Genomic DNA, 14345 nt, shown 5'->3' with positions numbered 1-14345 from the left:
TGTTCTCGGAAATTCAAAAAATTGTCGTAAAAAATAGAGTTCAAAATAATCATAAACATTCAGCAGAAAAACCCTTTCAAAACTTGCACCCGAGTTTGTTTTGACGTACAGTGGCGGGTTTAAAATATAGCAAATGTTGCAATTGCGCGAGAGGCTCCATAACCATAGGGGCACCGTAGGAGTTACAAAAATGCTTCTGATAAATGTTTTACAACTTCTGTGATAGAGAAATAGGGCCCCAAAATGTATTTCGACGAGCCTTAAACTTGTAACTCCGCCGAAGCAATACAGAAAAGACTGCATTACTGTGATTTATATTACAAATATCGAAAAATTAAAAATTACCGTCGATTCAACAGAAATCTAATAAAATTACACAAAAACCGGTTTCGCCATCTCATATTTGTTTCCATGGTCTCCAATTCGGCAATATATCACCAAATGATCGTCAGTCTGAGACGCTATATTAGTTTTGCATTGAAATAATTAATAGCTACAAAAAATGAGTAAACAGGCTTTTCAGAACACCCGATAGAAAACAAAAAGGAAAGTGCACAACTAGAACGTACGCACACCTCACATGTGAAAATTTATCCTTCTACAACTTACCATTTTTGAGTTATGACTTATGAGAGATACATACGTACATCCTGCTGCAAGAAACAACGCAATAATTAACTTGTTTGGTACCTGAATGTAGTATTAAAAACTCTTTCAGGGGTCACTAAAATGGAAATTCATACTGAAATTTAATTAAACAATTTTATGTGAAAACAATAACTCTCTTTACTTTGTGTTAAAAAATAAAACAGCAAAGGTCCTTTTTTTTTCAAAAACATCGGCCAATTCCATCGACTTTTCGATGTTTTTTAAGGCCGATGGGCCGATGTTTCTTGCAAGTTAGCATCGGCCGCCGATGCCGATGGCTAAATTGTTCAACCATCGGCGCCGATGCATCGGTCGAGTCCTATTAGGAACCCTGCTGGTTTTTTGCAGGGGGCCCAAACAGTATAGATCCAGGCATTTCTTGATGAAACAAAAAAAGTTTGTCCTTCAAGCCAGGAATAAGCCATAAATTTCCAAAGTTAGATTACTTACTATGTGCAATTATTTTACGGATTTTTGTAAAAGTATCACTTATCAGTCACTAAGATATTAAGTATTTCTTTTATCTATTTCATGATGATTTTTATTATTACAATTTATCCATATTACCTTTTATTTTTTCAAAATAATACTTTTTCAAAGTTTCATTCCATTTCTGTGAGCAAACTTTCATATTATTGTTGATCAAGTTACATTATGTTAAACAGACATGAAAATTCAAATATTTTGTTAGTTGCCTTTATTCAGGAGACACTTTCAACAGTAGCGTAACTTCAAATTTTCGGCCGCCCCGCAAAATCTGATTTTGGGCCCCCTACTAAAAAATCGTATTTTTGGGATTTGTAGTACAATTTTTTGATTTTGTCGGCCCAACTTTTTAAAAAAAACACACAAACACGCACACACATATATCGTCGCCTCAAAGCAACACTCAGACATCTAATCCTAGGAATAACACTAAGATATCCTACTGTTACTCTGAGGCGACGATATATATAGAGGGGGGGGGGATTGAGATTTTAGTATAGAAAGGGATCATTAGCTACAGAAATCCGGAGAGTTTGTCACAATGAGGAGAAAAAGAATTACCAGTATGAATTTAATTGTAAATATATATTTGTACAGGAATAGGAGTTTGGGGGGAGTTTATAAAGTTCTTCTGAAATTCTAGTTTAAAAAAAACGGAATTTCAGACTATATGTGGAAGAAAGAAAGTTTGGGGCCCTTCATCGTAAACTTTTTGAAATTGAAGTTTTAAAAAGCAATTTCAATCCATTTTTTGTAATGTAATGGAAAGGGGTCAGTGACTCTCTTCCATTAATATTTTGATAGGGGAAGTTCGGAAAACGCAATTTTAAAAGACCTTCTTTAATGTTAAAACAACAGAGTTCGGGGGCTATCCCAGGAAATTTTTCGAAATTGTACTTCTAAAAATGCAACAGGCTATCTTTGATGACGTTTGGTGAAAGGATGAAGTTCAAAACTCTCCCTCAAAGTTTTTCGAACTTCCAAAATAGTGATTTTAAATGTTCGTCAGCTATGTTAGGAGGATGGAAGGTTCGGAGGCCTTATTTTTCGAAAGTTTTTACACATGCGATTGGGAATCACGTTTGGGGGAAGGAGTCAGGGGACTCTCCGAAAATATCTCGATATTAAAGTTCTAAAGACGTAATTTAAGACAATCTTCGTTAATGTTAATGAAAAGCAGGAAGGGATGTTCGGGGGCTCTCCCCCGGAATTTTTTTGAAATGAAACTTCGTAAAACGCAATTGCAGGCCACCTTTGATGATTTTACAACAAAGGATTAAATTGGGGACTCTGCCCAGAATTTTCGAAATTGAAGTTCCAAAACCGCAATTTTAAGCGAATTTAGGTGACATTTAAAAGGCAAGTTATGGGGACCTTCTTCGTAAGTTTTTCGAAATTGGAGTTTTAAAAATGCGATTGCAATCCATCTTTAAATTGCCTTTTTGGAACTTCGACATTGATAAATTAAGAGACAAAATCTCAAATCCCCTCACCCTTCCCCTAACTTCATCGAAAGTGGTCCACAAATCGTTTTAAGGATGTTTTGTAAGGGAAAGCTGTTCAAAGATGAGACTTCGGGAAAATTATTTTGATATTTAAGTTTTCAAAACGCAATATTAGATGATCTTCGGTAATTTAAAAAGGAACGAGGGTTCGGAGGCTTCCCCGGACATTTTTCAAAATTGAACTTCTGAAACGCAATTGTAGGCCACCTTTAATGGCCTGACAAGAAAGGGGCTGGGCTCTTCCGGCATTTTTTGAAAATTAAAATTTTAAAATCCCAAATTTGGGAAAGGATGAGGTTCATAACTTTGCTCCAGAATTTTTGCAAATCAAAGTTCAAAAAAGCAATTTGAAGCAATTTTTGGACATTATAGGGAGAAGGAGGTTTTTCAGACTCTCTCTTAAAATAAGATAAGATAAATAAATACCTTTGTGCTGAACAGTAAAGTAAGAAAAACAACGTTAAAAAAAGCACAAATTTGCCAAATACAGCAGACACGTGTTTCGGCGTTACTTGGAGCACTTTTTTCAATGCAAAAAGTAATGAGCTTATGGATCAAAAGACATCCGACAAAAGCCAAGAGCAGATAAGTATGCAGCTTAAAAGATAAAAATAGCGGATTGGTTCCTAATCGGTTTATAATTTTCTCATTGGTGTTTGGCTAATCCGCTATTTTTATCTTTTAAGCTGCATGCTTATCTGCTCTTGGCTTTTGTCGGATGTCTTTTCATCCATAAGCTCATTACTTTTTGCATTGAAAAAAGCGCTCCAAGTAACGCCGAAACACGTGTCTGCTGTAATTGGCAAATTTGTGCTTTTTTTAACGTTGTTTTTCTTACCTTACTTTCTCTCTTAGAATGTTTCCGAAATTGAAGTTTAAAGAAACAATAGGTTGTTTTTGGTGCAGTAAAAAAAAATATTTAGTTTTAGGATCCCTTCTTTCCCACCCTCTTGGCTAAGGCGTTATCTTTTATTTATTTTGAAAAAAAAATTAAGAAAACTTAGTTGGTAATATGTTAGCTATTGTCCTCAAAAAAATTTTAATCTTAAAACAAGTAGCTATTACATTTCTTTTCTTTAAACTGGGAAGTCAGGAGTTGGGAGCTATTCCCCCACCTAATGTCAGGGCCTGTTTACTGAATAGGTCATGGCCTAGAGCCCCTGCAATTTGGGGCCTCTAAGTGGCAAAAACTGTTTTAGCAAATTTCAAAAATTTCAATGTTTGGTACACGAGGGCCGTAAAAAAGTTTGGCCTACTACCTCTGATATCTTAATCGGGACCCTGGGTCAATAGGTTCTGGGGCCCCAGAGGAGCTCAGAACCAATATAAGCATTGAAAACTAAGTTTGATAAGATTGAATTGAAACAAAGTTCAAAAATTTTCCCGCCCCTTCCAATTCTGTCCCCCGCCTCCTCCCTCCCCAATCCAGATCTCAAAAACTTCTCTGGACCGTCTTTTTCGGTGATCCGGTACGGTCAGGACTTCTTTTCCTTTCAGGAATTTTCCCTTCTTTTTGTGGCAGATGGAATAGAGGCCTATGATACCGAGCCAAGGTTTGGTTTTCGCTCAGGGAAGTTGAGCCATGGGCCACCTTCTCCCTACTCAGAGTCTGTTTACTGAATAGGCCAACTAGGCCGTGACATTGAGCCTCTGCTATTTGGAGGCTCCAAACGGCTATAACTTTTAACAAATAGCAAAAATTGTAATGCTTGGTAACATGAGGGCCCTGAAAATGTTTGACCTAGGGCCCCAGTATTTTAATTGGGGGCCCTTGGTCAATAGGTTCTGGGGTTCTAGAGGGCCCTAGAACCAAAAACCTTTTAAACTAAGTTTGATTTTCCGAACAACTTAATGAAATTGAAAGAAAACAAAACTCAAAAATTTTCACGCCCCTTCCGACTCCGGTCCCCACAGCGTTGCGGGGTCTTGCGGTATGTAGTTACGCCACTGCACTTTCAACTTAATATCTACTTTTTTTGTTATGAGTAAACTCTTAATTCAAAACATTTGTTCTCCATGAAAATTATGAGATAATCTTAAAGCACAAAGCTAAAGGTAAGGCATAGAGAAAAGTATTGATGCATGAAGCATGATGCAATATTGAAAATCTGCACGATTATTCAAAACAGAAAAAATGAATAATCAAAGTTATTATTACTTCAACCATCAATTTTTGTGAAAGAAAAAAAAAGAAAAAACTTAAAGTGTGTACAAGAACATTTTAAAAATCAATAATAAGTGAAATAATGAAATAGTGTGTAGGATTATTTAGTGTAGGAAAAAACATATATGAGCCTGCAAGAAATAGTTTGTGTCCTGACAATCCTAAAACACTCATGATTTTACATTACAATTTAAAAGTACCCAGATTGAATTCTTCATAATAGTGTTGTGTGAACATCAGCTAGCTATGATAATTAGTTTCAATATTCTATTCAGTTTTGCACGAAGTTTGTATCATTTGTCTTTTTTTTTTTAGACCTTTATGCTACATGTTGTACTTATACTGCTGAAAATGAATTCATTTATTGTTATTAAATTTTTTCATCCTGGCTTCTTGTTTATTAAATACTTTTAGGTTTAAAAATTATTTAAAAGGATATAAAAAATATTTTCCCTGATTTAAATGTTTTGATAACTATGTTAAACATTTTAGGACGGTAATCGTAATCTTTGATGATGAGATTAAATCTTTCTTTTTTTTTTGTATTGAACTGATTTGTCTTTGTTAATTCAAATATAATTTTAAAGCTTAAGCTAATTAATAATATTTTAATTTTTTGCTCATAAGTGAAAATTTAAATTTATCACAGCTATTTTACATCATTTTAAAAAATTCCAGGACTTACTTTTAGAAAGAGAACAAAGGATTCGACAGATTGAATCTGACATGCTTGATGTTAATCAAGTATTCAAAGATCTCGCTGCTATGGTTCATGAACAAGGAGATACCATTGGTGAGTTAAAATGTTTACACAAGCTGTCAAACTGTGCTTTTCAATGCTCAAATGATGATCAAAACTGATAGCAGGCCTGGTTGAGTTAGGAGCCATGAAATAAAAATAAGTCATTGCTGAACAAATGAGCACAATCACTCTGTGAACTGACTCACATACTGTCTGTTTTCTTCAGCTAAAACCTCGGGCGAATTTGTGCGTGCGTCAGGTCTGCTCTGATGTTATCAAAATAGGGGTGGAAACCCGGAAGAAAAAGAATACAAAGTAACCTGTTCAGCAGTTCCCTCTAAAGCAGCATGGAAAAGGATCGCCCCTTCTTAAAATGGAATTAATCTTGAGTGCTAGTTTTGAATTTCGAGAATATACAGTAAATGTCACATTGTAAATAGTACTTCATTATGATCTCATTTAAGTGGCCACCTGAATGATAAATGTAATTCACATTTGATGCTGCTAGCAACTCTAGGTATAGTCATTTAGTGGACCAGGAAAGGTCGCTTTTCCATCACATGGGGCCATTTCTTATATAATGTTCTTGTATTGTAAAAGCAGCAGCCTTTTCACTTTATGTTTGTTCAGTGAAATTTCTATGGGGGATTTGTAATCGTTCTTTACAGTTTGAATGCAAAAGAATGACAATTCAGATGTTTGGCTTTCAAATGAGCTGAAAGAGAAAAAAATATTTCCTTGTTTTTTCTGAGTCCAAGAAAAAGAAAGTCTCTGGATGCTGCAATGTATTTACAAAAATTGAAGAATACTCTAGTCAGGCACGGATCTGCGTGCCCGCAAACCCAGCAGTGCAGAGGGGCCCACTTCCTCAAAGGGCCCAACGACCCAAAAAATTAGGGGGAAAATTGGAAAAAACTACCCTTAAAACTTTTAATGTTACAAGTATACACTGCTGACCTCTGGGGAGGGGCCCTGCAGAGATTTTACTGTGTGGGAGAGGGGGGGGGCAAAATGTATAGATCTGGGCCTGACTGTAGTTGGAACCAAACCTAACCTAACAGCGTCATAATGATTAGAATATGCGTAGTCTTCACATTACAACCAAGTTAGGTTTGCTCCAACTGTAAGTTGCAGAAACTGTTGAAAGGAATGACTGGAGAAAGTTATCGGCCAGTCACGGGATCATTGAGAATTCTAGTTTAATTATAGACTTCTTAAAGATTTAGACACTTTTAGGTCTTACACCAATAGGTTGAGAACAATTGGAGATAGACTTGGATATCTGTTGATTTGTACTCCTCAATAAGCTTGTATATCACTATTAAAAGTTATTTAGCAAGAGTTTGAAGCACCCTGTATGTATGGACAATTCTTTAGAAAGATGCAATTTCTTCCTCCCAGGCTATTAGCAACCTTAGAAAAATGTTTTCCATTTCTTTTTTTTTTAAATCCGTATTTATTTGTCACCTTCTAAAGAACAAAGTAGCAGGCATTTAACAGTACTAAATAATACTTCTTTATGTGGAACTTTTATATTAGTACTAAAATGCCTTCACCATTCCATGTCTTCAAGGGTCTGCCAAGACAGCAAATAATAATAATAATAATAATAATGTAATCTTTAAAATAGATGTTATATTGCTTCATGTGTCCTATTTTGAAATCAAGTTTATCTTTTGCTTCATTGCATACATTACTAGGTTTTTTGCACTGTATACATGCCTTCATGACCACTAAGTGAAATTTGCAACTCAGATAACTTTCAGTTTTTGCAGCAGCTATCATAACATAGTCAATAAAATAAGAACTTAATGTATAGAAATTTCTAAGCTTCCTGATCATGTGTATTTAATATCAAAGTAAATAGAAAAAAAATATTGCTGTCTTTACCATCTTTACTCATAATGAGTTACTTTTAACATTATTGTACAATTTTGTTCTTTTTATGCTTTTATGAGTGAGCCTTTGTTCAAAATGTCTTAATTTCAAGGGTAGCTATATTTTATGCCTTGACAGGTGAAATATGTTAAAATGTCATTACCATCCAGTAATGAAAGTTATTAACATGTAATTTGTAATGATGACAAAGGATAAAATAGTACTAAGTGCATTATTTCTAATATTTTGTACGCTTGATTTTTGGAAAGTTAATTCTTTAAACTTAGGATGTTTTATTGCACAATTTTAATCAAAACTCATTAGGAAATTAGTTGTTGAGTATTTTTGAAGTTTTTTAATACTTTAGCATTTTAAAGATATTTATTTTGCTTTTTGATGGTACATTTAATGAAATATTAAATAATTGATTCATGAATTGAAATTAAGGATAACTAAGATTTAAAAAAAAATGGTAAAATTTACAAATTTATCACTCAATATCTCTAAAACAAATAAAGATGTTTTATGAACTTTCTCAGTTTCACAAAGATCTTGTCTTCTTAAAAAGGCCAAAGTTCAACACTTGTGAAAAGTTGAAAAGTTTGATGTGCAAAATAACACTTTTCTGGAGCACTGTGCATATGTTTGTGAATAATAATTAAAACACCAAATGCAATGGCAGTTTTTTGCACTATTCTGTTTATGCAACAGTTATAGGCAAAGCGTTCCCTTTTTGTCAACTTGGGAATAAGACCAACATGTTGGCAACAATGACAAGAATGAAAAGTCTCCCTATGGTGCTTTCAAATCAGCTAAGTCTGAGCAGAAAAATTTTAATGCTAGTCTTTTCCCAATGGACTGGTACAACGTTTAGCACGTTAAATGAATAAATAAAGCTTTTTGATTAAAAAAAAAAGACTTTTGTAGTACATTTCAAGTTTTGTAACTTTCTAGTTTTAAAAATAGTAATTTTATCTATTTACGCCTTTATTTATTGTATTTCTTAAATTTTGGCTAAAATAATGAAAGTTATTGAATGGCAGCTCATAACTGGGCATAGAAATGTACATAAAGAGTGATAAGTTGGTTTCTTATGTGGAATTTCATAACTTTTACTGTAAACCATAAAAATCATTTGTGCATAGTAAACTATGCATTTCATTAAGTGGTTTTGATTTCTCAGTGAAGTTCTTAGTGTGTTTATGGAAGACTTTTTTTTTTCCTTTTTTTAGGTAGCATAGAGCAGAACATAACTTCTGCTGCATATAATGTCGAAGAAGGAGCACAACAGCTCTCAAAAGCCAGTAGTTATCAGGTAAGGTTTTACTACTTTTTAATGTTGTTTAAAAACTTGTTAAAAAACTTCATTTAAAGTTGTATAAGCTGAAAACATACTTTTTTGTTTGCTATCTTCTATTATTGAGCTTTATATTAATTTGTGTAGCCACTTGTTCATGCTTTAGACCTTATCAATTTATATGTTAAGTATGCCTGTCTTGTATGCAGAGCCATCAGCGAGAGAAGGGCGACCGCCAAGACATAAAAGGGCACTTCATACTGAACATTAACTGCATAACTCTTTTGTCTTTCTTTAAACATTCCTTTTTTTAAGCAGTTTTCTAAATTTTAAATCATAATGAATGACAATAATTCAGTCTTCTCTTGTCTTTCATGTCATCAGAGCCAAATTTAGCTCAACACTGCCTACAAGCCCCCTGCCCCTTTTTCCTTTAAAAAAAAGTAAGCAAATTTCATTAAAAAAAACAATTAATGTCTATAAAGGTTATGATTCAGAAGAAAAAAAATCAGGACTTTTTGCAAAAAAGCTGATTTTTAAAAATTATTTCAGCAATTCATTTTGATCACAGGGACAAATACTGGTTTATGGTAAATTAGTTTATTCCTGAACTTGGAAATAATTTGAATTTGATGAGATTGACAGAAATAAATATTGTATGCTGCCGTAGAAAATAAGTGTTGATTTTGTTTGCAAGAATAAAAGCATGAAACATGTATAAGATGTAAAATTGCCACCCTTTGTCAGTTGCCTACTCTTTGTTGAAGCATTTAAAATAATGTAATAATTGAAATAAAAAATGTTCCCTTGCTGCACATTGAAACTATAAAGAACTTTTTTTTTTGGAACGAGGGGAGGGGGGGGGGGCAGATAATTTTTGCTGCTGGCCACAGTATGTCTTAGGCTGGCTCTACTTGTATGACAACATTTTGAACTGTGTTAATCAATTGGTGAGGGGGGAAAAATAAAACAACACAGCAAAAAAAAAAAAAAAAAAATCCATTAAAGCAAAATATCAATATCAAAGTTATATAATATTTATCTCAATTTTCCCACAAGGCCATTGTTTACATGCTTTTACAGTTAACAAGAACAACAGGCAAAAATACTTTAAATGTGTGCCCTCTTTTGTATTTTGCCCTCTTTCATTAGAATTTTCTCCTATGATTATTTTCCTATTAAAATTTTTGCCTCTGCACTTTTCATAGTCATTTGGATTGCTTTCTTGATCTATAGTCTTCCTTCCATAGCCATTATGATTTCTCTTGTGTTCATTATAATAATTCCTTAATAATTAAGATGTTTCACTCAATGTTTTATTTCTTTGTTTTCAGTAATTTGGATTTTTTTTTTTCATTTATCATTCTGCTCTAATCAATGCTATTTCGCTTCATGTCTTTATACCCCCTCCTAGTCATCCTTAATCAGTTGAATCAGCAAGGTTCAACTGACTCTTATTTGTTATATTTATTCTTTAACACATTAACTGCCAATGTAGTAATTTCCAGATTTTAACTTCTAAGTGCTAGTATAGTTTAGTCACAGGTGATACAAAAACCTTATGACTAAAAAAAATAAAAGTGAAAAAATTCCAATTATATAGCTAAATATTTAGCATTTATAATGAAGTATAACAAAGTAATATGAAATGAATAAAGAAATAGATTTCTCTCTCAGCCAGCCTTGATTTTATTCCTAGTGCCTTTCTAGAAGCCAAATATTCTCATTTAAGGCTGTATAATTATATAGAGAATTTGTATGAAAATGGCGAGTCTAGCAATTCCCCTTTGTAGCTGCCTTTCTTGGTCAAGTTCAACTAGTATGAATTATCCTGTAGTCAACATGTTAAATTTTTTTAGTCATACGACGTAGGAGGCTCACATAGGGAGGCAATGGAAGCAACTGCCTCCTTACTTCCAAATGTAAAGGAGACTTGCCCCTCAACTTTTTGAAGTTTAAAATTAAGGATCAATAAAAAAAAAAAATGTTGATTAATTCACGTGTTTGAAGAAAGAAGAATTCTTATTGAGTGTTTTTACTTTCTTGATTTTATTATTTCGTGGAATTGAAAGAAGATTGTCTACTGTGGCAACCAGTCTTAATTTTTGAGCCTATATCGTACATATTTTAGAGATGGTCATTTAATCAATGTTGCAGTTAAAATCGGCATTTTCCAAAAAAAGAAAAAAAATCAAGCTGCAGGGTCCTGCCCAAATATGCCCTTTCCTCCCACCCCATTTTCCCTGAACCCCTACTTTTTTGGTACACGAGCCAGCTACCTATGCATTACAATTTTCCTCTTAATTATTAGGATTTATAGATTTATGTAATTGTGTAAACAATTTTATCAAGTTAAGATCTTTTTTCCAAACATTTTATATTGTGCTTTTAGTGTCTTGTGTTCACTCATTAAAATGAGTAACAAACCGGCCCAATTATAAATTTTGCCCCCCCCCCCTTCCCCCCACAACACAATCTATATGGCTCCTCCCCAGAGGCCAACAATGTATATTTGCAACGTTAAAATTCTTATTGCTAGTTTTTATAATTTTTTAAAACATTTTTTTGTCTGTTTGGCCCCCTGAAGGACGTGCCCCCCCCCTGCACTGCATGGTCTGCGAGTATACAGATCCGGGCCTGGTCCCAGAACTAATTATTTACTCTTTGAAGTAATTTTGAGTCTTTTTAATCAGAAAACTTCTTTTCTGCCAAATAAATGATAAGAATACTTTGTTTTTGTTAGGTTTTAAATGTGCAATATATTATATATATATTTTTTATTTCAGAGAGCGTATCGAACAAAGCTGTGTTGTTTGGTTGTCATATTAGTTGTTGTAGCAGCTGTCATTGCATTAGTGATTTATCTTTCTGTTAATTGATGTCTAGACTTTTTTTAAAAATTACCAGGATTCATACTGATTCCATATTAATTTTGGACCGTTCTTATTTTTATTTGAATCCTCCCGAAATCTAAAATTTTTCATTACATGTCTGTTTTTTAAAAACTTTTTTATACCCTTTTTTAAAAAATTCTATCACCCCTTTTTTGCTTATTAAGTTCTTTTGAATTGTTGAAGAAGCACATTTTGACTGAAATTTATTTTTCATTCATTTGATAGTTTTCTTATTAATTTAAACCAACCTTCATTGGTCCTTAAGTACTTTTTTTTGGCTTACTAAGTTCTTTTGAATTGTTGAAGAAGCACATTTTGACTGAAATTTATCTTTCATTCATTTGCTAGTTTGTTTGCTATTTTAAAACAACTTTCATTGGTCCTTATGTTTATTTAATTTCTTAAAAGTGATTTTAAGTTATTTAAATCAACAATTCAGTACAAATCCTGGATTTATTTTTCATTTTTATTTGAGTAAATGTTGATAAATGTATAAAATCTTACCAATATTATTTTTTAATATAAATATAGTCATGCATCTGTGATAAATTTGCACTCAGCATCTTGTTCTCTGTAAATAAATTTGAGCACATATTTTGCAAGAGACAGTGAATATCATTCACATCATTGGTTTGAAAAACTAGAAGACAGCTTACATATGCTTAAATCTTCATAATGCTGATGCTGTGGAACTTTGTAAACTTAATGAAAGCTATTTAAATCTAATTTTAAAAGTGCCAGAAATTGGAAAAATCATTACTCTCCTTCCTAATTAATCTCTGCTTTAATAAACTGTCCCGTGTGATCTAGTGATTGTGGCCACTGTCCTTTACACAGGCAATCCAGTCATAATCTTCAACATGCGAACAAGTAACCACAAAGTTAAACACGCCAGCAGTGGCCACTACTGAAACACTACTAAGCACTGGCCGATACTGGTGTGTTTATCTTATTGCAATATATTTTTTCAATCCTGAGACCTAAAGGAAAGTTTCTGCTTTAGTGCAAGATCTTATCTGCTACAAACCTAGTCTTCTGCAGAAAAAAAAAATCCACTTACTTTTTATGTGGGGCACATTAAATCTTAAATTTTCTTCAAAAATTTCTTCTGGTTCGACTGACTTATTTCATACATTTTAATTTTAAATCACTAAATGTGATCAAAATTAATTCTTATATAACTCTATTTGTCGGCTTGTGCATTTTCCTCCTACTTCTTTGCATTAACTACTTTTCCTTAGCGGATTTACCATCATTCCTAATTAGAATGGTTAAGAGGGAGGTTTTCTGTACCCCAACAAACTATCTCTAAAAAGCATTAAATAAGTGAATATTTATCAAATTAAAATAAAAATTATAATCGGGTGTGCAGGCTTTTTGGCCCATTTTTAGTAAAATGCACATCAATCATGTAATAGAATTTTAAAGGCACATGTAGCTGTTATCGATTTGTTTTCTATACCTTTGGTAGAATTAGTAATAAAATTAGGAGGAGTGTTGCTATAGCCACGTTCACAGCACACTTTTCGACCCGGTAAATCCCTGCTCGGGCTCCGCAAAAGACATGATTGAAAAATTCCCCGTTTCTGTGTAAAAAGAGGTTTTCCATTGACCAGAGAAAGCGGCTTTTACCCAGCATCCTTAGCGGCTAGTAGACGAACTTGTTTCACGTAATGCATTCTGGGTAAAAACTCCGCTTTCACTCCAGAAGCAAGCAGCAGGAGTAAAATTCCACATATACCCCGCAAATAACCCGAATGCGGTGAAAAGCAGGTTTTTTCCGGGGTTCATCGAAACGGCCCTTATGTTGCTGTTCTCCCCCCCCCCCTTATTTCATTTACAGCACCCCCGCTCCCTTTCGCCCATTATGTTCAAGTCTACATTCCTTTGCAAAAAGAAAAATTTCGTTTTAAACCTAACTATTGTAAAATGTCAATACATTTTTAGAAGCTAGTCTCAACTAATTTTTGAAATTTTCAAATTTATGAACAGTGTTTCTCTATTTGATGAATGATATGCTCCAATTATATTGCAAAAGCTACTGACCTATTTTAATAATGCACAACTAAAAATTAAATTTTAGATGTTATGCTTTTTTAACATTTTGTTAACTAGAGACAAGTTGAGTGCAATAAAAAAAGGAGTTAAATCAAACTTGCTAACCGCCTACCATTGTCAGTTTAGTCTTTGCAGTAGTTTTTTTATTAAATCAAAATCGTATTTCAAAAGTTCCTTCTTCTCTCATTTCTAACCATTAACGTTCAATTCCATTATCATTTCATGTTTATTTTCCATTAATTTTCACAGCAGTTGTGAGGTACAGATTTGTAAAATATGAATGTGTACTCTCCCTTCCTCAATTTGTTCCTCTCTGTTTTGTAGCATTGTCCATTTCACGACTGAGTAATGTGTTATGATGGAAAGGTTTCTTACTAAATTTAAATTTTAGCTATATCATTTAAGTTTTCATTTTTTAGTGCTATCATAACTTGATCAGTTCTTTGAATGATTTGTCGAAGTTTTATTGTATCTTATTTTATGGACTCATTTTTTCCAAAATTGACATCTCTTATGGCCTGTCCTACTGTAGTTAAATAAAAAGAAAGTATAATATGAAACTGAAAAAAATTCATCATGGGCTGGTTTGTAAAAAGATGTAATCAACAAATTATTTCCATATTTTTTTTTATTTAAATTGTTTGTGCTTATTTTGTGTGGTGACATGTAGCTG

At 33.2% G+C, this 14345-nt stretch overlaps 1 protein-coding gene across 1 annotated transcript; it reads left to right on the top strand.

Annotated features, from left to right (window-relative positions):
- The first annotated feature begins 5490 nt into the window (after positions 1-5490).
- On the top strand, positions 5491-11735 carry LOC129233230 (syntaxin-7-like). Its single transcript, XM_054867284.1, has 3 exons — positions 5491-5596; positions 8656-8738; positions 11507-11735. Exons 1-3 carry the CDS (start codon positions 5530-5532, stop codon positions 11597-11599), a joined length of 243 nt encoding a protein of 80 aa, XP_054723259.1. The 5' UTR covers positions 5491-5529; the 3' UTR covers positions 11600-11735.
- The last annotated feature ends 2610 nt before the right edge of the window (positions 11736-14345 follow it).

Source organism: Uloborus diversus, unplaced genomic scaffold (assembly GCF_026930045.1).
Source record: "Uloborus diversus isolate 005 unplaced genomic scaffold, Udiv.v.3.1 scaffold_266, whole genome shotgun sequence".
Classification (NCBI taxonomy): domain Eukaryota; kingdom Metazoa; phylum Arthropoda; class Arachnida; order Araneae; family Uloboridae; genus Uloborus; species Uloborus diversus.
Note: the sequence above shows the minus strand (reverse complement) of the source record. Positions and strands in the feature narration are given on the sequence as shown.

Bases quoted from the DNA above. Each gene is read 5' to 3' on its own strand.
- LOC129233230 (XM_054867284.1), top strand. From the start codon at position 5,530: ATGCTTGATGTTAATCAAGTATTCAAAGATCTCGCTGCTATGGTTCAT. The intron at 5,597-8,655 runs GTGAGTTAAAAT...TCCTTTTTTTAG, and splicing joins TGAACAAGGAGATACCATTG to GTAGCATAGAGCAGAACATA. The intron at 8,739-11,506 runs GTAAGGTTTTAC...TTTTTATTTCAG, and splicing joins CAAAAGCCAGTAGTTATCAG to AGAGCGTATCGAACAAAGCT.